We start from the raw sequence: 25,756 nt of genomic DNA on the forward strand, positions 1-25,756 counted from the left end.
TCTAAGATTTTGGTCTCCTAAGAGCTTCTGGCAGTGAAATTAGAATCTCATGTCACATACAAACTATAGCAAAGGAAGTTGAATTGAAGTTTGGAATAACAAGCAAGCTGTTAAGAAGAAAAATGTATATAACTTAAGATGTGAATAAAAGGGAACAGTAGTAAAGACAGCTTTAATTTAGGCTGACATAGAAGACAAAAGAAAGGTTTTGGGGTTTGACTCAGGAAGAACAAATATAGTCAGCTTTGTTTACTATCACCACAAATATATATGTGAAGTTAAAATAATGAAGTGAGTATATTTAGTAAGACTTGCTGTTTCCAAGGAAGGAAACTGAAGTGAATACTTTACCAAGAACCCTTTTTCCTCCACAGAAGAGTCCACTTGGCATTTTAACTTTAGATATATATGACCTTCCAAAGGAGACAAAACAGGAACCTGCAAAAGGGTAAAACAATTAGTCAGCTAATTTTGAGACTCTCCAACATCTGCTCTAGAACTCAAGCAAGCCACCTGCACCAGCACATTAGCATTGTCTTGTTCTTAGGACCTCCAGCCAGAAGAAAGTGGTCAGCCTCAAGCAAGACAGTAATAATCACTGATTGTTTCAAGTTCATTGAGAAGGTTTGAAAGACTTTTTGCTTTTTAGCTTACTCAGGATGTACACACAAGCATGCTTCTATCTAGAAGCAACAGGCAACCCAAGCACTGTTATAAACAACACATGGCAGCAGTCCACATCCTGCAAGCTTCTGCCTCGGTTTGACCTTAAGCTGCTTGGAAAATATCAAAGTGAGCTCAAAAAGGATTGGTACTTGGATGCTATAGGCACTGTTGGTAGATATTGATGTAGTTATGACTATGCAGATAAATATTTGTACAAAAAAGCCTAGAAGGGGAAAAGTAATGAAAGCAATTTTTCCTGAATGGCATTCAAGTTGCTAAAGACCTGTGCTAAGTCATCTTTAATAAGATTCCAAACCCTACCTTCAGTCACTAAGGAAAGTAGATTAACTACTGTACCAGAGGCTGGTGGAGGGTAGCTCAGTTTCCAAGAAGCTTGAAGAAGAACATGCAATAAAAATTAACTTTGGACTTCCCCCAGCCCCTCCACGCATAGCATCCCAATTGCAGTGAGTGCTCCTGTCACTACTATCAAAAGAATTAAAAAAATCACAGTCCTTATATTTCTGCAGGCAAAAAGACAAGTTGCTAATTAAAATAAAGAATTTGCAGAGCACTCCACGTATAGTATGTTGTTGCTATCAGAACAAGAAATACTTAATACTATTTTATGTCAGACAGAAGCACTTTGGAGATTTGGAGAAGCATATTAGTAAAGAGCTGTGTGACAATAAAGCAAAAAGGTTGTATGGCAAACCAAACTTCTGAGTTATGCAGAGTGTACAACACTATTAGTAAACTTAAAAAGGTTTCAGAACATCCTCCTATTCATATAATAAGAGAATGTTATATTCCAGTCAGCAATAAATCCCTTTCAAGACAAAGTGGAGACAAAATTGGGGGGGAAGCAATCTGTTGAATAAACAGCTAAATGAGGAGTCCCTGACTAGGCTAGCTTGCATTCTGGTGTGATCATTCAGGTATATCTGCCATGAAAAGAAGCTGGTTTGCTGAAACAGAAGATTATTTGTAAAGAATTTCATGATAACCCTCAAGTCATTAAATTCATCACTTTCTTTTCTCAAAATTAAGGAAAACTTTCTTTTCTGAGATTCAAGCAGAGTTAACTACATAATGCTACTTTCAGAGATAAGGAGCAATTATTTAAGTATATTTGATGTAATTCCTAGAAACCTAATAATGCATGCACCAAGCAAAATATTTCAGTTATAAATTTGTGTACAGGTAGGAACTTCACTTTTTGGGTACTTCCAAACTTTTGTCCTCTTTAAAAAAGATTTAGTTTGACAAAAATTAGAACTGCTCACAATGACAGTAAGTTGAGTTAAACCAATATTTAGGTTGCTAGTGTCTTTTTCCACGGCCCCTCATCAGCAGAGTAGCTGATTTTACATTTCATGCAGTTCATCAAGAATTTGGCTTAAATTTCCTGACTAGCAGTATTTAAGAGGCATCAATTTGATTCAAAGCCTCCCTCTAGTGATCTAGAAAGACAAGACACACAAGTTAAGGAAAGCCCTAAATGTTTTAAATAAAAATTCTTGCAGCATCCTCAGCATTGTACAATACAAGGAGTAGAATTCTGGTTTTAAAGGCTCCCAGCATCTTGTTATGTTTGCTTATAAGCTCTTGTAAGCATTTTTTTTTTTTCCTAAGAATTTTCAAAACATGCAGAAGATCAGAGGGCAGACATAAGCAACATGCACTAGAAAGCCAGATTCCTATTTAGTGATAAACACTAAGCAATCATAGCAACCTTGTCCCGGAACATATAGCTCAACAGCTCTCTTTCCTCCCCTTCAAAATTCATCTATGGAAAAAAGAAAAATGCTCAGCATTGTGAGAGTTTAAAAAAAAAAAAAGAAACCTTAAGAAATAAAAGAGGGTGTGGGGAACAGTTATACAGGAATTGATTTTTGTTCTTTCTAGTTTTAGAAATGCATATAAAATGAAAACCAAAACCCATTGAGTTAGAGGTTGATTTCCTATTAGAAATATATGGAGTAAGTTTATAAGCAGATGTTTAGTGCAGTCAAAGGCCAAGGTAAAAATGAAAGTCTGCAGGGATCATAATTTCACAAAAGCTCTCCAACAAAAAGGGGGATTCTTATTCACAGCTGTTGAAGTTATGCACCTGGAAACATTTAACTAAGCCATGTTTTCCCTAGAAATCTAGGTAAACATTGTGCTTGTACTCATCCAGCCCAGTGTACCATCCTAAAGATGAATCTAAAATGGTTCAAATCCAGACTGTCAAATATAAATTAAAAGCTGTTTCCCCTAATCCTCAGAACAAGGGGTTTCCAATGACTAAACCACGTGCCAAGTAAGACTTAAGCATAGCTCTTGCTAAGAAGAATATTTATGCTGAAGACTCAAGATCAGTACTTTAATATAGCAGCAGTGCCATTCAATTATAAGTTCTCAGACAGTTTCAAAAAAGGAATCTGGATCTATATGTAGAAGGTAAACCTTCTGAAAATCAAATTGAGATTGCTCTGAGATTGTTTTTAAGCTTGTGCACAAACCACTACTCTTATAATCTCGTCAGAAGCTCTTGTTGCAATACTACTATCATCACAATATGTTAGTTAGAATTCTAAGAATTTATTTTGATACTGCTGTTTGGACAGATAAAATTGCAATTCAGTGCCAGTATAAACTGTAGTTTGTGAATTAACTTATGCTAGTTTTAGGACAGCTGCTGGCATTAACCTAAAACTATTTTAACGTTTAAGATATTACAAGGTTAGAGTTTCCAATGCAAGAATGTAGTTTTTCTAACTTGCAATGGCAAGAGCCAATAAAGTTATTTGGACAAAGGACTAAGAATATAAAACTTGGTAATAGCTCTTGCAAAAAAATATTGCTTGTTTCTAAATGGTTAGTTGGGTTATGAAAGGAAACTCATACTCTTATCTGAATTCATACTGAGGTTTTAAAGTCATTTAAATGCAGAGAACTTTAAATACTTCATCATCACTACAACACAGTACCTTATTTATCTATTCAGTAATAAGCCATTGATTAGCATAAGACAGTAAAAGCAACAAACAGCATGAAGTCTCTACACAAAGATGTCAATTGTACACATCAGTTTTGTCAAGGACAGCAATCAGTACCCAAATGGTGACATTAGCTTTGCATAAGCACACTATGCACTGATCTTGCAGAGAAAACACCTATCAGGATAGCATGCCCTTCTTTCTGATGCATCTTAAATTGATGTTTCAGTCATTTGAAGCTAAAAATCAGTAAAACCACTTGTGTTCATACATACACGTGTATATAATGTTTTGCATTCTAGAAAATCTAGGTAATTTTACCTGGGAACAGCAAACTCATTCGTTTTTCTAGTGGCACGTGATTATCTTACAAAGACAGTAATCTCCATTACCTTGTCCAGTGCAAATTTGGCATGTCCTACAGACGACAGCGATAGCTTGTGGGATCCAACAAGGATGAAATTAGTAGTGCGTACAGCGTTAGGGCCACCTGGACTGGCCATGGCTGTGGAGAAAAGTTCAAGTCAAGCTGTAACACTATACACAACCAAGTTGCTCTAAGGTGTAAGCAGGCTCTATCTGTAATACTGTGCAAATGCTCTACTCGATACACCAGAAGCTCTCTTTGCAGCATAGCCCAGGCAGAAATCTTTGTACACTCCATTCCTCTGCTCTAGGATCCTTTCTTTTAGTAAAAGGCTTTGAAACGTTCGCAGAGGATGAGATACCTCATCTCAAAAGGCCTCAGGGGAAAAAAAAGCAGCCTAGGGCATACTGCAAAGCACATATGACCTGCAGTAGGAACTTGAGAAGTTAAAGAGATTTGAATTGATAACACTGCAGTTTTCAGAACTTGACCAACTATTTCTCTGCACTGTATCAACAGAAACAAGCCCTGTAGCTCAGGCACAGGAATCAGACTAGCTGCAGCAGTTTTGTAGACATTTCAAAGCTTGCTCATGAACTTATTATTGCTGCAGTTTGTACTAAGGACATCAAGTACCTGATGCAAGTTAGACAAGCGTATAACGCATTTCAGTCATGTCAGAGAAACTGAGATGTTGCTGTCCTTCTTGCCAAGTGTTTTAACAATATGTTTGGTTTTTGACACTACAGAGAAGCAAAATTTCATAATCTGATCATATATTTAAGAATTTCCAAGTTTATTCTATATTAGTCTGATATCAAAACAATTTAAGTCTCAGAACTTGTTTGAGTTCATCTTCATAGGAGGAACTTTAACCACAGGCATTAGATACAAGATATTAAACTTTAATTCTGCAAAGAGAGCTTCCACTAATCATAACTCAGACATGCCAATGGTAACTGACATTGACATTTTCTCTTTATTACATGGAATTATTATATTGCAAATATTATTTACTGATACACTGCTTTTGATAGTAAAGCTGCTTATTCATCTTGGTATAAGATGTTTAGATTTTGCTTACCTGGAGTAAGAAGGGTGCTTTTCTAGAAAGAAAAAACAAAAACTTAGTGAGAAAACAGTTGGAGAATTTCTACAGAAGACTAAGCTAGGTTACAGAGAAACTAGTTTTGAAGTTTTCAATATTTAAAAACAACTAGAAAATGAATTCAAATAAAAAATGTACTAACTATATTTTCAACATTATTTAGAGCTGTCACCAATTTCTTCAGCTTTCTTGAGCTGACCTTGAAGAGTTTGGTAGAAATCTGCACTGTTACAGTTTCATGTAAGGGACATAAAAGCCTGATACAGATACAGGCTCACATGCGGAAATACAGCCTTTGGTAGCTGTACACAGAGCTTGTTACAGTGTTACATTCATACTTACAGAGGTAATAGATGTTAATAATCTCTTTGGAGTGATAACCTGCAAAAGAACACAAGAAAATGAATGCATTTGGATTTCAAGCTACTGTAACTGTTCTTACATTGCCATGAAAATTATATTTTAAGACTTAGTATTTAAATTAATTTTAAATAGATGCTAGCTCTTGTTATAAGTCCTTGTGTTTATTGAACCCAGACTCAATGCAACAGCTCGGAACGCATAGCATGCACTTGAAAAAGCAATCTTAATAGACATTTTTCCTTCCTGTAATAAGTAAATGCAACTTGTTAACAGTAGATGATAACAGCACAAGTATAGAGCCATTCAATGTCCAGCTTGTTGCCTATTACCTCTATTTTCATGTGAAAGTATCAAAGTTTAAAAAAGAGATAGTTATGAGAAATTAGAATTATATATATGTATCTGTTCTTGAACCTGAAAGATGAAAGCAGGTACAAGATGCCATTAGCCCTGTATTAGCAAGAGTGCCACAAAAACATTTAGTACTAAGTGAAGTTTCCTGTAAAATACTGCACAAGAAAGCAATTTCCTAGGCTTCTTAACTAGCCTTATTAGGGGATAACATGAGAGTATGTTTTCACTATGCAAAACGAAAATAAAGTTTCTTTTCTTTAAAAAAAAAAAATCACTATTTTCTCTGGTATGGGATTTTAGAATGTATCCCATTACCTTTGAAAGACACTCAAGTTTTTCACTTTTTTTTTTTGCAGACTGACAGATATCTTTAAAAGAAGGAAATAGGACCTAAAACAGGCAATTAATGCACATCCAACTATTGGAATGGCAAATGAAAAACACCACAAGCCACTGGCATGTTGAGGGCTAACAAAGCCTTAAAGCACAAACACCTGAAACATGCATGTTATTCATGCTTAAATGCTTACTTCCAAGAGATTCTTAAAACAACACTTGCTTTAAAAATAAGCAACTATTGCTTTTACTTAATATTAGGAAGAAAAGCATTATAGATGCTCAATAGAGCTTTAGGGCCAACAGAATTGCAGAGTAGGGCATACTGACTTGTGGATTTTATGTTAATTGGAGAATAAGAGCACTAAATCACTACCAGAAACAACCATATATTAGATATATATTTTTTCATTCTGCATTTTGCAGAACAATTAAGAATCTTTCTTCACTTTGTCCCCCAATATATTTTAAACCCTAAGTGCTGCAAGCCCAAACCACTAATACCTGCAGGACTGCATAACTCAGCTGTTACTGCAGATCTTCTTACAAAAAAGAAGAGGAGAAAAAGCAAGAAACAGATTGTTTAAAACTATTAGTCAGTTCTTCCTGAATACTACAGTTGTCTTAGTGTACCCTCTTGATATACAACACAATGAATTTTGTGTTCCATTTACCTTAGATTTATTTGCCTTTTTCTTTTTATCAGTGCCTGGAGCTTCTTTTCTCTGCACCTACGAGGCAAAAAGATATTAAGAAAGTACAACACATCATTTTCCCTTCCACATCCTCTTGACACGGGCCAATACATACCAAACTGTAGACTTCTATAGTTATTTCAAAATCATTTGATACATCATGCCTAAAAGGGATGAATGGGAAAAACATGTTAAGCCACACACTGCTGAAAAGATGGTTTTTGGGTTTTTTTTGCTGTTGTTACTCATTACTACTTCCCTCCTCCTCCTCCTCCTGATCCCTCAAATTCACCAAGGAATAGCTAAGAATACCTAGACTCTACTCAAAAGAATCCTAGCCATGGTGCTCACTAATAGCTAGTATTTCTTATTAGTAAACATTAGGTTGCCCCTGGAGATCTGAACTCCTTTCATTTCTACAACAGCACTGCCCAGTGCAAGCAAGCAGTGTTGCTATTCCAAAGACCTCAGTATGTTACTACTCAAAGTTGCTTTCTAGAACTCCATGAAAGAAAGTAGAGAGAAGGCAGGGGTAGATAGAATACATTACCATTTCTCAGAGCATACTCTTCAGTCGGCTGCTGGCAAAAGTTTCTAGAATACAGACTGCTTTTGCAGTAATTAGCCTGTAGTGAAAACTACAGTTGCATTGCACTTGAAAAACCTGAGTTAACTTATTTTCAAAGACTTAAATCAAACATCCATTTGAACTCACATCTTTTCAGCTAACATTTGAGAATTAATTTTAGTTTTAACAATCCTTTATTTCACCCCCCCTTTCCCCCTCAAGACACCAAAACCAAATAGCTATATGAAGTGTTAGTTGCTGCAAAGAACTCTCAGGAAAAATAATTCATCTGTCATTACAGTTAATCCAGGAGAGCCATAGAAAAAGCAACAAATTAGTTGTGGTATAAACTTAGATTACCCTTTTAAAAAGTACATTTTGGGTATTTCTTATAATAAGATGATCTCACTCAATTTGTTTGCAGAATAAGGCAAATATGAAGGTTTTCAGTGACATTTTTATATATGCTCCATCATCAGAGATAGAGTAAGTTCCAAAATACTATTTTGTACTTATACTTACATGGTAAATGTTGTAGTAAAAGTAAGAGCATCTCCATTCAGGGAACTGGCAGTACTTGCTAAGGGAGTTGCAACCATGTTTTCTGCTCCAGATCTCAGAATTATCACATAGTAGTAGTTGGCTGCTTCTGTAAATACATTTCAGGTGTGCATTTTCTTTATTCAAGAGTTGCTCAAGTATCTAAAAGTTCTTCAGTATTGCATTACTATTAAGTGTGCCTGTTTCACCCAATTTAAACACCTTGTGTTAATCAAGATTTGCTTACAAGCTCAATCTGAATGCAAATTGTTTTTCCTGTGGTATCCATTGGTAGAATCATCTCCACAGAAATCACAAGTGCATTAGTGTCTGGGACTTTTCAAGCCAGACCTATACTACCCAGTGCACGAGACAAAGGAGGATGAACTTGCAATCAGACTTAGTGACTAATCTTAGTTCCCTATCCTCTATGCCTACAGCTTAGCAATACATCAGCTTTTGCTACTGCCCATCTTTTTTTTTTCCCCCCCCTCCCATCCTATGAATGAATTGATACCAAGGCAACTTATTTCCCCTGACTTTTCATGTAACAGGGAGAAAAAGAAAGACCACCACCACAAGAGCACATTTCAATAGCATCAGATATTTGAAGGTTTAGGAGTATCTGCAGCAAGTTGATAAGCTTGCATAATATTATATCATATTAAAAACAAAAGTTTAGTTGCTCTGCAGTAGAGGACAAGTCTCAGCCTTCAGAATAACTGGCCTAGAGTCCATTGAATTGTAGCCTTTATATTTGATGCTTTCTTCAGAAATAAAAGTGATTTATAGAGTTTGTTCTGGTGCAAATGCTGTACTTCCAGAACATATTCTCTATTACAAGGAGTATTTAGAGCCATAGAATCGCTCAGGTTGGAAAAAACCTTAAAGATCATCAGGTCCAACCACAACCTTAACCATACTACCCTAACAGGAATTACTGGCAAAAACTAAGTCATTCTGTATTAAACAAGCTTATAACAGGAGAAATCTGTTTACATGGATCTCTCTCTCACACAACCACAACACATCAAGAGATTAAATTATGTCAGGTGTTTCCATTCATGTTCTTGGCAATACAAACATTTTATGTCCTTCCTAATATACATTTGAAGATATTAAAACTTAATTTACATTTTGCAATACAGTTAATAAAGAAAACAAGAAAGGCTACATACGCATTCATTAATAGTAGTTTTGGAACAGATATTAAACAAGAACTGTTCAGTAACTTTTGCTCTTACATTTGAGTGAGGTACAAAAGGAAGAACCTGTCAGAATTATCCAGCTATAATGAAATTTTGTGACAATATTTAAAAATAGCACTCGATACTGTGGGCTTGTAGATTCTTGTAAACAATCATTTGAGAAAGGAACTTACTACGTTCCTGGCTGTCTCTAGACCTATAAAGAGAGATTTCCAGATGCTGTTCTAGAGCAAAAGAAACTACTTGACATTAATGCTTTAATGATTTAGATATGACGGCTTAGTAGATGCCTGGTGTTTATACACAGAACTATAGAATTACTCAGGTTGGAAAAGACCTTCAAGATCATCAAGTCCAACTGCAACCTAACTGTACTGCCTGAACAACCCTGACCAAACTTTTTAGGATTGAGGTACTGATAGGACTTAAAAAAAAAAAAGGAGGAAGTGATTCCATTACCATTTTAGAATGCCACAAAAGTCAGAATTTACATAGTGATATTTAGTAGTGGACTTGCATCCATGAAGAGACAGACCTGAGACAAAATTTTACTTTCTTCCCAATAAGTTACAGAGCACCATGGAAACATTTATTCTAAGATTGGCCTGAGAAAGTCATACAAGTTTCTTGAACATCACAGGTAAGAAAAAGGACGCTGCTAAAAAAAGACCAGGGAAACAGCAAAAGCCAACAAGGAGAAAACTAAACAACAGATGTATCTAGTGAGAGAGAGAGAACAGCAAAACAGCAAGGGAAGGGGTATAACTTCTAGTTGCTACTTTTACCTGGTTTTTGAACTGTGCCACAAACAAAGTCTGCTTTTAGAGGTAGACGCATTTCTGAAATAGAAACAGATCCCCTGGATGGAATAAAGTCAGAAGACGTTGACGCAGCTTTATTTCTTTTAATAAGAGGTCCCTCAATCTTCAGTTTATTTAATTCTTCCAATAAAGCAGTTCTCTTCTCAGCTGTGTAGAGAAATTAATGAATTATAGTTGTAATTAAGTAAAAATAGTACTAAACATGAGCATTGAGATGCTGTGGTTTTTGTTTTGGGTTTGGTGGGTTTTGGTTTGTTTTTGTTTTGTTGGTTTTTTTTTGTTTTGTTTTGTTTTTTGCCATAAGTACATAAAATGCAATATAAGCATTAATCAACTTCCAGAACAGTAAAAATATCTGGGACAAGAAAGGTACCAAAAAATTCCCCTGCCTACTTGGAAAAGGCAAAACAGAACAGATGTTGTCTTCTCTTCTTTTCCAAAAGGAAGAACTATAAATAGGCAGGTACAAAGTAATAGTGTAAATTGATTGCAAGAGCATATCACAAAAATCTTCACAAAGTGTTCATGCTGTAAAGAATCGGACTTAAATCTAAAAACCTACTTGCAAGGAGAAGTAGTCTCTCTGCTTCTGCTTCCTCTTGTGACCCTTTTCCATGTTCCTCATCAAAACAGCAGTTCAGAGCTTGGCTGGCTTGGTAAATCACTGTCTGCTGCATGTTGATCTCATTATTCAGCTCCTAGAGTAAATTAGACAAATAGTAAACTACAGAACATCTTGCAGTTCAGTCTTATTTCTGCAAGAGAATACTCCAGCACAACTTCTTCTACCTCAAACGGAATTTAAATGTGATATGGAATGAATGACACTGTCTGTACGCTCCACATCCAGTTTAGCCTTCCCTTTACCACTGGAAGCAGCAGCTAAGCAGAAATTCAACAGTACAGGTGATGAGGCAGCATCAAAGATCAAAATGTTGTTTACTGAGTGTGGTTGCAAATCCTGCCAAATTCAGCAGCAGAAATGAAATATAATTCCCCATGTCCCATTCAAAACAACATCTTGTGTTCACCAGACAGTTACAGCATGACCCGATCAGAAGATTTGTTGTTACAATGTGACTTGAGCTATTACATACTGTTAAATGTTTCTGCTAGAATTGCAAAATCAGTTTACGTAGTATGTTAACATGTGGTCATCTGCAGGGTGAACCAGGCATACGAATAGGAAAACTATTTTTAAAAGTATATTAGATACCTGCATTTTCTTTTTGATGTTGACCTGATCACATGGACCATTCTTTTTCATTTCCAGTTTGGAAGCAACATCTTCTTTGCGAACAATGACTTGCTTTATTGAAGGACGATCTGTTTCTTTAAATCTTTGAGATCTATATGCATCAACACTTAAAACAGAAAACTGGGTTAAAAAGTGTTTTCCATATATATCAAGCTTTGCTTATTTACACACTTATTTACACATACACACATCATTCATTAATGCTTTCCATCTTGACGTTAAAATAAAAGCACTCTTTGATACATCTTAAGTTTAGACAATATGAAGACTACATAGAGGCAACCTTTGGTAAAGGCTGACAGTTCCAAAAAGAAAAAACTACTTTTGTAGTTTAAGAAAAAAAGAAGAGCCATGCCACATTCTTAGTTTGTGCACTTAAGACAATCTTTGAGTTTATTACCTATATGGGAGGCTGCGATCTTCTGACAGAGAGCTCATACTGTCTCCAGATTCTGCCCTGGGAACTTTAGTCCTTTGGAACTTCTCAGACTTTTGACTTACATCACTGACACTGCTGTCCTCACCAACTGACTTACTAGGAGAAACAAAGACCTGGCAAGAAGATGTTGGATCATGAGTAACACAGATATTTGAAATACACTTTTTCTTATATTTACTTGTTTTGAGATTACATATAAGCAGTAAATTCAGAGGGAGTTGAATATTATTTAGCAGACTGTTTAGAAATATTTTCCAGAACACAGAACAAGCTATTTGTTTATTTTTAAAAACACCAACAGATCACTGAACTCCAGAATATTTCACCCTTAGTTTTCAAACCTATACTGTTAAATAATTACTTCAGATTTTCACTGTTTCAATAAACACACATATACAACTACAAGCCCAGTGCAAGTAATAGACCTATATATTAAAATTGGATTTTACAGGAACTTGTTTAATGTAGCATCTGACATGCAGTGTTATTTCTAGAGGCAAAAATAAAAACTTCAGAAACTTTACCTCATTAAGTTTTCATTAGCAAAATGTCTTTCATAACGTCAGTATTTGACCAGGTATCACAATACACTAAATATCACACTGTTCACAAGCAAACAGAACAACTTTCTACACTGAAGTCATCCTTCCCCATTCTCCCAAGAGCTCTCACCTCTGGACCAACAGATTCCACTAGAGGGGTTAACAGAGACATTGATGAAATATTTAGCGACTCTTCCTGCTCATCATCATCACTTTCACCCTCCAGGCTCATGCTCATTTCCTTCTTCAGCTTTTCTATGTCTGGACCATCCTCTTGAAGAATTTCAAAAATTTCATTTATCACTTTCGAGCTATTCATTTCATCACCAGCCTTCACTTCAACTTCACATACTTCATCTGAAAGGTGATGTTTTATAAATATTAGTAGCATCTATTTTAAATGTTTGTTTATATAACGAGACTGAAGAGTTGACAGACAAGCCATCCACTTCTGTTTTTCAAGTAATTTTCAAGCAATGTTAATTAAGAAGTGCTTATTATAGTCAGGCATGTGAGAACCCTGAAGTATACTTCCATCCTTACTTTAATATACTTTTACCCCATGTTCTGCATAAGTGATGCAGGGAGACAATACAAAGAGACGTGTGTTAAACAAGTTACAACATTTCAGTTTATGCAAGTCTGAAACTGCAGTCTCCTACAGAGCAGCCATTTCTCTCCTTTCCCAATAAAGTTTAGTATCAGTTTTAATATTTCTTGAAGACTTAACATTCAGAGAAGAATTATAATAGAAGTTTCTTGATTTGTTTTATATAAATCCAATTACAAAGCAAAACACGAGTATCAGCCGATATATAGTGAGTGCATTAATCAGTCTTGAAGGATATTAACACTGCTGGACAAGTGGGAACAGATAGCTAAGCAGATAAAATACATCTAATCAATACAAACCATCTGGTTTCTCAGCAAGTTGTTCAAGTTTTGACACAGGCATCGCTTCTACAGGACTCTTTGGCTGAGTGACCATCAGAGAACTGGATTTATCAGTCTCTTCACATTTAGGAGCATCTATGAATTTTATAAAAGAAAGTCAATGAAGATACGCTATACCTCTGATTTTATTTACTTTTTCTTAGCATTGTGTTTCAGAAGATTGCTAATATAGCTGACAATTTACAAAAACACTGCGGAGTGCAGCCACTTGAGCAAAAAGTGAAATTAAACAGAAAACACAACATCCAAGCCCAATCTAAGAGAAGCATATCCTGCATTTATAAAAGCACGTTTGAGAGTCTGTTTGCCTGTAAAGTATATAAGGAGCATTTCACAAAGTTCACTCTGCTTTCATAGAATTGAAGGCTCTTCCAACCCCTGAATATTAGATAGGATGTCACAGGTATAACAAATTCTTTCACATCCCCCACTGTGAGAATTAATACAAGGGGATACTGAAGAGGGAAGTGTTTGTGTGAATTTGGTAAACTCACACACAGTATAAATGAAATCTGTAGCTGATTGTTTTCACACGCTCGCTCTAAAGTCAGCATACACAAAAATACAAAACATTGGTAAACCTATTGAGAAACAAAGGCAATCTGTCTTGCCAATACTTCAAGCAGCGGAGTACTATATGAGAAAATTTAGATCACCAACCAAATAAGAGTGTACCTAGGTCCAGTTCTAAACAAGAGTACTACTAACCTCTTTGACCATTTATGAATGCTACAATCCTGCATCAGCCACAAGCAAAAAACAAATTCTCACCTGAAGATTCTACACTGGGAGATTCTACTGGCCTGTCACCTGCTGGCACGTCTTCTGCTGATCCAGAAGTAGTATCTGAACGAGGAGAACGTTTTGGACTACCCTGAGATGGGCCATCCTGTTAAAACCAAAAACAGGACATTCAGGTGGTAACATTTAAAGCGACTAAAAAAAGGTTAGGTACCTATCCAATATGAAGGAGGATTCTATTTATGCAAGAATGTCAGCTGAAGTTCCAAGTTGTAATGTACAAATGGTTGTAAGAAGAGTTTTTAGAAGTTGGTGGGGGATTGGGAAGGAGAAAGAATATTCATACATAAGAAATAAACATGCTTATTTGTTAGATAACACTATAGGAAGTAGCACAATAACCATCATCAAAAACTAAATCAGTCAGCATCATTTGTAACTATTCTATAGAAAAAGATCCAATACTTCATTAATAATCATACGAGCTACTTGAGAAGCAGTCTTGTGTAGCCAAGGTATTTACAAACCTTAGATTCATATCTTTTCCCTACGTTTGTGCCAAAATACCCAAGTTCAGAACACGTTAAAGCAATTAAAACACATCCTTCGATGCATGCACCTAACATATTACCATTTTAGCTTCTGGAAGTTTTCTCTTAGAACTTTCACTTCTCTCTGCACTCCACAGATTGCCCCTATCAAATCGGCCACGAATGCATGCAAGTTCTCGTTCACGTTCCTATACACATAAAGGGGAACAGGAGAAGAGTTAACAGTTTTAAGACATCAAGACATTGCAAACTAATCAGGTAGGGAAAGAATATTAAGAATCTTCACCGAGCAAGCTATGAATTTAGCAAGTTGTACCTGCTTAAGCTGAAGCGCTAAAGTGGCAGTAGAGGAATTTTCATTTTGCTTGAGAAGCTTTTCCTGGATTGTCCTTGTATTTGGGGTGACGATGGGTGTTCTGTACCCCGCAGTATTGGTAGAAGGACTCCGTGCGCTGTTCTCTTGACAGCGCTCTCCAAAACGTTCCAGGAAGGGCTTAATTCCCGATCCCCCTACAAGAACAATTCTTTTGCTTTAAAGGAAGCTCTCAAACAGAAAAATTACACTGCAGTTTTATATCTCACTGAAGGTTCTCAATGAAGCAATTAAGATGCCTCCTTTACAACTTACTTTATACTTTATTACGCTATATACAAACTTAACCTGAAGTGCAAATCACTGCTCTAACGGAACACAGAAGATACATCAGAGCAAACAGATACCCTCCTCTTTACAAAGACCACACGTGACCCTGTTCATTATCCAATTGGTTTGCTTTTTAAACATTTCTCACTTGCATCTTTCATCTAAATGAGCATTCTAGTACCTAAGGGAGATACGCTGTTTGGAATCCACCTTACTTTACCATTAAGAAGAAAGACACTATGCATCTACGTGGCCTTCAAGACTGGAAGCACTTCTTTTTGGTTTCTAACATATTCAGGCTCTTTTTTTTTTTTTTAAACATAACATCTATTGGATATATACCTTAGCCAACAATTTGAAAGACGCTTTCAATAGCCTGTCATCAACTGATGTTAACAGCATACTTTTCAGACAGAGAACTATTAGATTGGTTTTGCTCTCAGGAGTTGCTAAAAATACAGTAAAAAATACTCTTGCAAAATATGGAAGCCATACAACTTACAATTATCACAGACTTCTTCAACGAAGTTAGAGCAAGAAATATACATTATGCAACATGTTGCTGTAACTTAACTAGCATATAGTTTTTCAACATAGGTGATTTCAGTGACAATTAGTTGAACTCACTGAAGCTGAAGAACAGCTTACCTGGTGTTGTGGGTTTATCCTTAGGTTCAGGTTGCACATGTGTTCCTTTGACTGTCTCTTCTTTGGACTGAACCGACTGAGACAAAGTTGATTGTACCGTCTGTGTGCGTTTCTCAGTCTTCTGAGGGCTGCAGCGATTCTCTGTTAGCTGTTGTAGTACTTCAGATTCCTTAAAAGCAGGAACAGTACAGCTTGAGGACTGCGTTATAAGATTATTTGGATCCTTAAGAAGAGAAAAAGAGATAATGTTAAGCTGAGACTGTACAATGTTAGTCATTTTCTCAAGAGAAAAAGAATGAAAACATTATGCAGAACATGCTACAAAATGAATGCCACCAAAACAGAAAGAACTGACAACCATTGCTATGAGTAATTTACAGCATCTTGATTAAATGTTTCAAATTCTTTCAGTATTGGATTCAACGTGTTTTTGTCAGATACTTCAGGTAGCTTCCCACATTTCCCTGAACCAGATAGGGCACACAGATTATTGCCATTTAGTAAGTGTCATAAATGGAACAGTAAGCATTTCATACTAATAATTTCAGCATTCTCATTCCATTGTTAATGAGTGCTAATATTCAGAGTTTCAGTCAGCTGAGAACTCAGAGTAAAATCCAAAAGGGTTGTCACTTTAAGGAATCTCTTTCCAATAAAGAAAAGACAGTAATCAATTACTTCAACATTTATAAGACACATATATACATTCATCTTCAAGTCTCAAGGAATTCTAAACTGTTTCAGGTCTGTTGCTTAAAAAAAAGAACACGTGAGCTCTTATCAAACAAAAATAGTAAATGAACTAAGATTACTCACACTAAATCTTTAAATTTGTTACCAACAGTCAGATTATTAAACCAGTATGAATTAACACTTCTTCCCCCCAGTACTCAAATCAATCCTTAATCAGCAACTAATCAGACACTCACCGCTATCTTTGAGTTTGCTGGTTTATTAATAGAAGCCTCAACAAGCCTTTGAGAACAGGATGCAGCTTCCTGCTTTACACTGCTACTATTGATTCTAGCAGATGCTCCACTTGTAGTGGACAATTTGGATAAACAAGTAGTGCCAGGCTGTTCTTGTGCATTGTTTTGCTTTGCAGATGGATGACTTAGGTCATCTTCCCAGGAGCCAATTGTAGCTGCAAGGTTAGCCAAACGGCCCCTTCTCCCAATAGGGGTACCACTTGCCAGATCATTAGTTGCCCGCTTAGGTGGAGAAACAGACAGGTCCTTTGACTGGAGGGGAGACAGATGAGCACATTCAGAGGGATCTGGAAAAGAGAACACAATAAAATACATTGGGATACATTTGAATTTTGCTCTATTGTGAGTTTATCAACAGTTAGATGCTCTGAAGGCACTGAGTCTGATCAAGTTAAATTAAAGGCAACACAATCTTGACCAAGTAGTTTACTAGGCTGACATCAATGTTGTGATGAGCAAGGCTTCACACTAAAAGGCACACATAACACTCTGCTACAGTCAGTTTACTCATTTTAGGCTACATCCAGTGCCGTCTACAGAACTCTGCTAATGTTTTTGTACAGAAATCTCACAAAAAATTGTCTGCTAGCACACCTTATCATCAGTGCAAACACAGAAAAGCTGCAATATTAGTCAGCAAGTAACACATACCCTCACTATCCCAGCAGCGTCGCTGTTCTGCCAGTTTCTGCATACGTGTTTTGACTGAAAGGGTCGCAGGAGTTTCTGACTTGGTGCTTGTTTTTCCTTTCTCAAGAGGTTGAGCCGGTGAAGTCTTGTTACACACAGTTCCACGCAACTCCGAATTCATTACAGGAGAACGGTGGCTTGGGGAACTTGAAGGAACAGGCTGTGTATTCTCTATAGTGGAAGCTTGGGTCTCTATATTATTGGAGCAGCGTCTCTTTGATGGTGATGGTTTAGTACTAGGTTTCACTGTACAAGTCAGAGTAGTCAAACAAGTTAGTATTCTAACAGTCTCAAACATCCTCAGTACAAAACTGCAGTGTAAAGTTATGATGTACGAATAACCTGTCCTTTTCTATTTCCACCAATTACAAGGCATTAAGTAATCATCTTTAACTAGCTTACTAATCATTAAGAGCATCTGCTCTCAGATAAAGGTAAACATTGACCTGGGTAACTGTACCCATTGCTATTTACTTTAGGATAAACACTAAGAGGTTTTCACAAGCCATCAAAACAACAAGGAAAAAAAAAAATGGAACAAAACCAACATTTATGTAGGATACCTTCTTCATCAGGAAGAGGTGCCTGGTTACCAGTCTCTAACAAAGGCTCTCTGACCCTCTTGGTCTGCACTGCAAGTCTTGCTCCCACGGTCGGCCGCTCAGCCATTTTCTTCTGCAGGTTCTCCCTCCTGGCACGGGTTCGTTCAAGTAGTTTCTGAGTAGTTCATCAATCACACATCACTATACACTTCAGTGTGTTAACAGTAACAGTTCAAATTCAAAATATTTGAAGTTTTTCTGTTACAAGCATGTACCAAAAGGGACAATACCAGAAACATATAATGATGACTACACTGAAACAAATGTGTCTCTCAGATGTTGATAACTGACCTACTGTAAATGCACTGCTATGGAAATACTTAAAGCTTGATTTTCTGTCTGGTTACCCCCTCCTACTCCTGAAAACAGGAAAAACATGTTTTCTACACCACCATCTATTTGGTTTTTCTGTCTTCCCCCTTTCTCTCACTGCAGTAACTCCCGAACTCCATACTTCTATTTGACCATTGCAATACACACATCTTCTATTTTCAGGAAGTTAGATCAAAGATAGCTCACACTGCAGCAAATTCCAAGCTACCTTCTTGCTATCTGGCTGGTTAGTTCATGTTTGCAGGGTATCTGAAGATTGTTTTGCCTACTGGACAGATAACAGGTTCCAGCATTTCTTTCAAAGGGGCACTGATTCCAGTCTTATCATCTAGACACAGACTGTCAAGGAAATTGCTGAAACAGTGAAGCTCGAGACATCTACTTTTATATCAAAAAGCAGATGAAGCTACCCAACAGATTACAAAGTTCCAGTCGTTGGCTTCTTAAGGAAATCACACTAGAGAGACATAAGCAATGACAAAAATAGGGAGAAAAAAAAATATATTGAGCCTGAAGTATTCAGAAACATTTGAAAGTAGTATTTCTTCCCTGAATCACCACACGATAATCTTAAGTTAGCAAGTCTGACTAGTGGGCTCTTGACCTGTTGTTGAAGAAAATGTTCAAGACACGCAGTTGTCACTGACCTTTTATTTAAAAAAAAAAAAGTTAATGATCCCAGCGTGTCCATAAGAAAAATAACTCAAATTAAATCCATGTTGTTACAGTATAAAAAAAGTAGCTACTGCAGCATCAAAACCAAAATCTTGCAGAACAGAAGTTCAGTTCCTCACAACTGAAATGATGTCTTAATTGTCCAAATGCAGAGATGATTTATCACTATCTTGTACAGGAAGACGAAACTTGTGAAGAGGTGTCATTACCCTTACTTTATTAAGTTCTGACATTCCCTAACTTTTGGGAATTTGAATAGTATAATCACATTGCACATGAAGTAGCTGTTTCAATGAATGTTTTACACCATTAGAGTGAGATTCTTTATAGCATCCAAGTTTGAAATAACATTTTTTTTTTAGTGCTGCATTCATAAAACAAGACCACAGTTTAACTACGTGTAAAGAACACCTAATTCTTACTTTGATCAATATTTTAAGGCACTTTGAAACAAACAAAAAATGTGCTATTGAACTAATGACCTCTAAAGGGAAGCATATAAACTGCACTTGTTTGGTAGCACATAAATTATTGTGAGAACTGTGCCAGCCATTATCTGTCCTGTCACATAGCAATTAAATACACATTGCACATTTTTATCTGTCTAAGGCTGAAGTCTCAAACAATGTTTCATTGTAGGGCAACACAGGACAAATGGAATGTCAGTCCCAACGATTCTCTGTCGAAGTATAAATGCCGCTTCTCTAACTTCCATGGAAGAGAAGTTAAGGGGAAAAATATTTTTAAAAGGAGCACATGAAGTGCCTGCAATGCCTCCTCTATGAGTTGCGTCCCAGTTGTTTCCACAGGCCAGTTTCCAATCCCCAATAGGCAGAGCTATAAAGCATTCAGATATTATACACAAGTTAATTTACACATTTTAAATCCATCTGTATAACTGTTCTCTTGCAAATTCAAGCGCACTGTCTAAGACAGTATTTCTACAGTTCTATTCAAATGCAGTCACATTCCTTTCTGTTTTGTTAGTCCAGTAAGACGGAGCTTCAGTTGTTACAAATAGGATGTCATTCCACAGGAATGCATGCCTCTGTTGCTGAGCTCCAACTCCTACTGGCTTTTTCCATGCAACCGCCATAATTCAAACTGCTGTTACACACGATGAGTCAGCCAGCTAGCAGAACTTGAGGCTTACTTTTAAGCTCATCATAGGTGTTCATTACTAAGAGTACATTCTCCACACATTCCAGTAACAGCCAACATTTCAGAGTAGGACAGGCCTATTTCATTTTATCTAGGAATTTGAAAACAACTAAGTTGTACTTAGAGGATCATGGCTTGCATGCAAAAGCAGAGTATGAAATCAGAAAACACCTTCCTGCTTTAAATGTTGATGGACAGTCTTGCTTTAAAAGTAGCATGTGTTAAGTTACCTACAGACGCCGTACCGAGCAACCTTAGAGAAGACACACAGGCTTGTGAGTGATTACAGGAACTTGTTGCTGCTACCCTGCTTTAGTAGCACAATGTTGCAGAAGGAGCAAGTTTCTGTGACACTGAAAGAACTACTAACTTCAAATTTCATGTATGCAAACCTTTCTCTGAGCAACTCCGTCACTTCTTTTTGGTCATCTGCCACACCAGGAAACAATACTGTGCTCTACGATAAGTTCTTCACAATATAAATAACTGACTGTTATATATCCTAACTCTCTGTACTACCAAACACAGGCTTTTATGCAAGAAAGTGAATTACACAATCAATTACCAACTAAGAGCCACAAGCATGCTCACTGTGATCCTAAAATAAGACTCCATCAGCTCCTCAGTGGACCATATTAACAATTTGGCTGACACCCAACAGATCATTAGATTTCGCTTGTAAAATTAATAAACATTATTTTAGAACTGTTTCATTTGAAGGCATTGAATGCACTGAATCTTGAAGCAGCATCTATTTAAATTAATTGAGACGAAGCATTTTTATTCTAAAGCCAAGTGACCAGCAAACAGCTTTGGCCAGGTAACGCTTGAATTAATGCTGCTTTACCTAAGCAACATTTATAATGCCTCATCAGTTCCCTGCAAACAACAGAACAGTTATCTACAAATATTACCTGAAAGTAGCTAAACTAATACAATTGATACTTAAAGGATATAAAAATGAGGGCATAAATACTTTATAGCAGGTGATAATAAAGCTTCTTATAAAAAGTCCTTTTTAAGAAAAATTATCAAACGAAAATTCTCATGCAGTGGTCAGATTCTTATACAGCAGAGTAACATCCTCCACAGCATAAGCATTCCTGGCAAAGCAATACCTCTCAGGCACTCTGCAACATCAGCAAATACTTGAATGAAGTTTACACTAAGGAGTGGCCCCTGAGTTGGTCACAGCTTTTCAAAGTCAGTTAACTACACACAAAGGGTGTGTTGAGATTGGAATATTTCCCAGCATGCAAAACCATTTTAAACTTGATCCAGTATTCTGGACTTGCGGTTTATTAAAGACTAGTCTCATCATGTCACCCAGTACCAATTAAGGAAGGAGTTTTTAGATGTTTACACTTAGCAGGCCTTACATGGGAGTCGCATTAATCTGCCTTGACACATGCAAATCAGTATCTCACGTGTGATTTCTTTAAGTTGGACCTTGAAATCCTCCCCTGCTGCAGGCACCTGGTTTATTTACAGGATGCCTATTTGAAATATAGATTATTCTTTCCTCCTTGATAAAGCAATGTACTTGATAAAGATTTTTTTATTTATTTTTATGTATTAAATTTGTGGTTTTTTTTTTAATTAATAAATTCAGGCTTTGGTTAAACAGGGCATGCATTAAAAAGAGTATGGCCAACAGATCAAAGGAGGCGATCCTCTGTCTACTCTGCCCTGAAGAGGCCACATCTGGAATACTGTGTCCAGTTCTGGGCTGCCCAGCTCAAAAAAGACAGAAATCTCCTTGACAGAATCCAACAGAGAGCAAAAAAGATAATAAAGGGCATGGAGCCACCTCGCTTATAAGAAAAGTTAGAGAGACCTGAGTCTGGTCAGCTGAGAGAAGACTGAGAGGGGATCTAATCAGTTTTTATAAATATCTGAAGTGCAAGAGGCAATTAGATGAAGCCAGACACTTTCCAGTGATGCACAGCAATAGAACAAGGAGCAATGGCCAAGAACTGGAACAGAGGAAGTTCAAATATGCAGAACTTCTTTACAGTGTGGGTGACAGAGCACAGGAACAGGCTGCCCAGAGAGGCCGTGGAGTCTCCTTCTTCAGAGATATTCAAGACCCATCTGGACGCCTACTTGCGTGACCTGTAGGAACCTGCTTAAGCAGGGGGGTTGGACTCCATGATCTCCAGAGGTCCCTTCTAACCTGCCATTGTGTAATGCTGTGTAATATTATACTGAGGTATTTCTGAAAGCCACTACAAAGCAACTCCGCGGCTTTATACCTATCTCACATAGAAGCAGAGTACAGCGCAGCATCCTTAAGAAGCCTTCAATTCTCATTCAAGCCAGCCAATTCCACTTGTGTCATTACAAGCTTGCCCCATTAAAAAACAAAAACACACATGGAAAAGGGCCTCCCTTCCACCAGCTCCTGGGTGTATAACCCCACTTCCTCCATAGCAATAAGGCGGAACGGAATAGAGGGCCGCTCACGGCCCTAAGGAAAGCCTGAGAGAAGCCGTAAGGCAGCCCGGCTCCCCGCAGACCCTCCCCGACTTTCGCCCCCGGCCCTAAGGACCAAAGCTCTCCCCACCTCGGTGAACGGATCCATCGCTGCTACTCCAGCCGCTCCCTCACGCCGCCCCGGGAATAGCAAAAACCTCCACCCCAACCGCTCCGCGGATTTGAATTTCAGCGCCGCCTCGAGTGCGCATGCGCAGGGAGTGCGCCACTCATTGGCTCTCCGACGTGGGGCGGCCGGGAGGGAGGCGCAGATTGACAGAAGCGCTATCCAATCCGGCAGCGCACTGCCCTGCTCTCCCGCCCCCTGGCAGTTCTTCGTTTGTCCGCCCTAAAAGGCCTGAGTGCGCCGAGGGGGAAAATTCGTCTAATTTCCAGCCTAACAGTTTCACTCCTTATACCCATTTGCCCATTCTTTATATAACATATAAAATATATGTTATAAATATCTAAAGTGCAAGAGGCAATTAGATGAAGCCATATATGTTCAAATATATGTTATAATATATATAACGTCCTTTATACTCATTTTATACCCATTCATTACCAAGCGTGAATGCCCTTCTCCCTCAGTTTTGTGCTTCCGGCCTCTGGGATTACATACAGGCAGCAGTCATTTCCAGCCCAGGCCTGCCTGAATCACACACACTCTTAGGTGTTACTCATTATAAAATCTTTCCAGTGCTTATCTGCAAACAGCGTGGCATCTACATGCAGCAGAATTCAAAAATGCAGTTAAGTAGTCAGAAGAAATCTTCACAATGCTACTGCTAGCAGTAGCCCTTACATGGCTCTCAGATGCGTATGGGTTGGAGCAGCCTGAGGTCTGGGCTCAGAACTTACACCGGGCTCAGAACTGGGCTCAGAACGTGCTCGTGTGCTGGGCTGCATGCTGGGACTTACCAGATGAAACCCATCGTGAGACTCATATGTAGGCTCTGAGCCTGCCTTTATAGCGAAAAGAAAGGACAGGCTTTGTTTCCTTCAAGATAAAGTAGGTAACGCAATCACTGGGAAACTATAGAAACATTCTTTTAATGGAACAGTAGAAAATCAATGCGGGCAACCACGAGAGAAAAAATAGGCAATCTGGAGTTCAGTGCTGTGAATTGAAAATTAGAGAGAATTACCATTAAGTCATTTCTCTCTCCAGCCATCCAAAAAGAGGAAAAGTCACGTGCACTCTGAGCCCTTTTTTTTAATAAAACAGAGTTATTGCAATTTAAACATGAATTTGTGCTTGATGTTGGGATCTATAAGATGCATATATAGCAGTTCCCGTTGCCTTTGGTCGTTTCCAAACGTGTCTCCATCCACTGCTGTCATTGCTCTAATGGCAGGGCAATGCCATTAGAGCTGATGGTCTGCCTCAGGGCCTTATCCAGGCAGTCAAAATAGCGTGAGCTGCGCCGTCAGTATCCAGAACAATCTCATCTGCTATGTAATATTAAAAAAGAAGGAAACAGACATGTTTTATTCTGTAAAAGAAGTTTCCCATAAAAATTATTTCTATAAAGTATATTCTGTAAAATGAAAATTAAGATTCTTAGGAGTATATAATTGCTTACAAGGTCAATGCAACGTGCAGGTGATAAATTTCCTTTCCTTTTGGTCTCCTCAGAGCTAATGATTACTGCATCATTTTGACCCAGACTCAGTGAGGCCCTGCTAGAAATAAATAAAAGCAGTACTTTTCTCAGCTTCTCAGGGATTATGTCTGTCTTCCAGAAAAGCAAGGGACAGTAAATGTAATATTCCTATGCCATTCTAAAGAGCCCAAAGAGGTTGGTCTTTCTCAGGACTGGTGCTGCATTTGGCTGCGAGGTTCATAGTTTGCAGAGTGTTAGAGGACAAAGCAATGAAACTTCCAATTGGGGTTATTTTTTTGTCCTAAGAATTCAATAGAGCCATTGGCAAGTTGCAATGAGGAAAAAAATAAAATAAAATCAACTGATGTTTTGCAATCTGAAAGCATAAAAAAGAGGGAGAAAAAGAAAAGAATGCCATGTTGAAATCAGCAGGACAATGGGCCAGCTCTGCCTACTAAACAGATTTATGCTTTATGCCAGCTTTCAGCATCTGAAAACCATGAATCACACCCTTCACTGTCTCCTCGCCCACATTATATGGTTCCCATCAGGTATTTCTGCACATTGATGAGATTCCCCTAAGTCTCCTTTTCTCTAGGCTGCACATTCCCAGCTCTCTAAGGAGAGGTTGCTTCTTGTTAAATATCCTACTTATCCAGGACATGTGGCCTGGAAAATGGTGATTTTCCCTCCAAGCAGCAAGAAGAAGAGTTGATCTGTAGTATAGCAAAACACAGCAGTGTGGACTGATCCGTATTTTCTATCGTAACTATTAAATAATCAGAAAAATTTGTGATACATATCGGACTATAAGGGATCCTGACAGCAGAGGAAGGCACCTTGAATAACAGAGAGCCATCAGCCTGGCTGTCTCCCAAGGAAAGAAGCCTCAAATTTGTAGCATGAGCATATCTTATTTCTGGCAGTTACAGATACCAAAGTGAGACTTAAGGCTTCCAAGAACATTTCTGTGAAACTACTTATAACTAACCTGAAATCGGCTTTCTGTTTTCATGATTTTACAGAACAATAGCTGTTGTTGAGTTGTTGTTTTTGTATTTTTTGAAAGGACCAGACTTGATCTATTCTTTTTGAAGGGCTGACAAGTTACTAACACTAACTTCCAAACTGTATACCTCATCTTTTGGGAGTAGCGATTAAGAGAGAATGTAGTACTGAATTCTACTTCCACATCAGCATCCCCAAACACCTTATCAGTGTAGGGTCACTATACCACAGCTCCGTGATCTCACGAGCCACCTCCCTCGTGGACCCCTATAAATACGTGGACCTGGAACCCAGAACCTCTGTCGGTCTTCAATCAGCGCCTTCAGAGCCAGAGAGCCCTCTGACAGAAGGAGCAACTTTCGAGTTCCCTTCCTGCGTGTGGCATTAGCTTTGGTGGAGGGGAGTGCTTCCCTGCTCCGGCCAGAAACTC

The 25,756-nt window shown here is 37.8% G+C and overlaps 1 protein-coding gene across 2 annotated transcripts in view; it reads right to left on the reverse strand.

The window, feature by feature from the left end:
- Positions 1-22,909, reverse strand: part of ANLN (anillin actin binding protein) — a 28,034-nt gene extending 5,125 nt beyond the window's left edge. The window contains exons 1-22 of one of the 2 annotated variants that reach the window (XM_010713033.3): positions 22,803-22,909; positions 18,029-18,182; positions 17,427-17,711; positions 16,716-17,062; positions 15,787-16,009; positions 14,812-15,005; positions 14,576-14,683; positions 13,975-14,092; positions 13,162-13,278; positions 12,380-12,606; positions 11,669-11,820; positions 11,227-11,374; positions 10,573-10,708; positions 9,975-10,157; positions 7,964-8,090; positions 6,989-7,037; positions 6,853-6,909; positions 5,468-5,506; positions 5,102-5,123; positions 4,043-4,155; positions 2,402-2,455; positions 352-438 (exon numbers count right to left, since the gene is read on the reverse strand). In XM_010713033.3, the coding sequence (XP_010711335.1) occupies positions 352-438; positions 2,402-2,455; positions 4,043-4,155; positions 5,102-5,123; positions 5,468-5,506; positions 6,853-6,909; positions 6,989-7,037; positions 7,964-8,090; positions 9,975-10,157; positions 10,573-10,708; positions 11,227-11,374; positions 11,669-11,820; positions 12,380-12,606; positions 13,162-13,278; positions 13,975-14,092; positions 14,576-14,683; positions 14,812-15,005; positions 15,787-16,009; positions 16,716-17,062; positions 17,427-17,711; positions 18,029-18,182; positions 22,803-22,820 (2,958 nt within the window). In that variant the 5' untranslated portion in view covers positions 22,821-22,909. The remainder of the gene's footprint in view (positions 1-351; positions 439-2,401; positions 2,456-4,042; positions 4,156-5,101; positions 5,124-5,467; positions 5,507-6,852; positions 6,910-6,988; positions 7,038-7,963; positions 8,091-9,974; positions 10,158-10,572; positions 10,709-11,226; positions 11,375-11,668; positions 11,821-12,379; positions 12,607-13,161; positions 13,279-13,974; positions 14,093-14,575; positions 14,684-14,811; positions 15,006-15,786; positions 16,010-16,715; positions 17,063-17,426; positions 17,712-18,028; positions 18,183-22,802) is intronic. The other variant, XM_010713034.3, reaches the window with a different exon arrangement.
- Positions 22,910-25,756: the final 2,847 nt, after the last annotated feature.

This window comes from Meleagris gallopavo, chromosome 6 (genome assembly GCF_000146605.3).
Source record: "Meleagris gallopavo isolate NT-WF06-2002-E0010 breed Aviagen turkey brand Nicholas breeding stock chromosome 6, Turkey_5.1, whole genome shotgun sequence".
Lineage (NCBI taxonomy): Eukaryota > Metazoa > Chordata > Aves > Galliformes > Phasianidae > Meleagris > Meleagris gallopavo.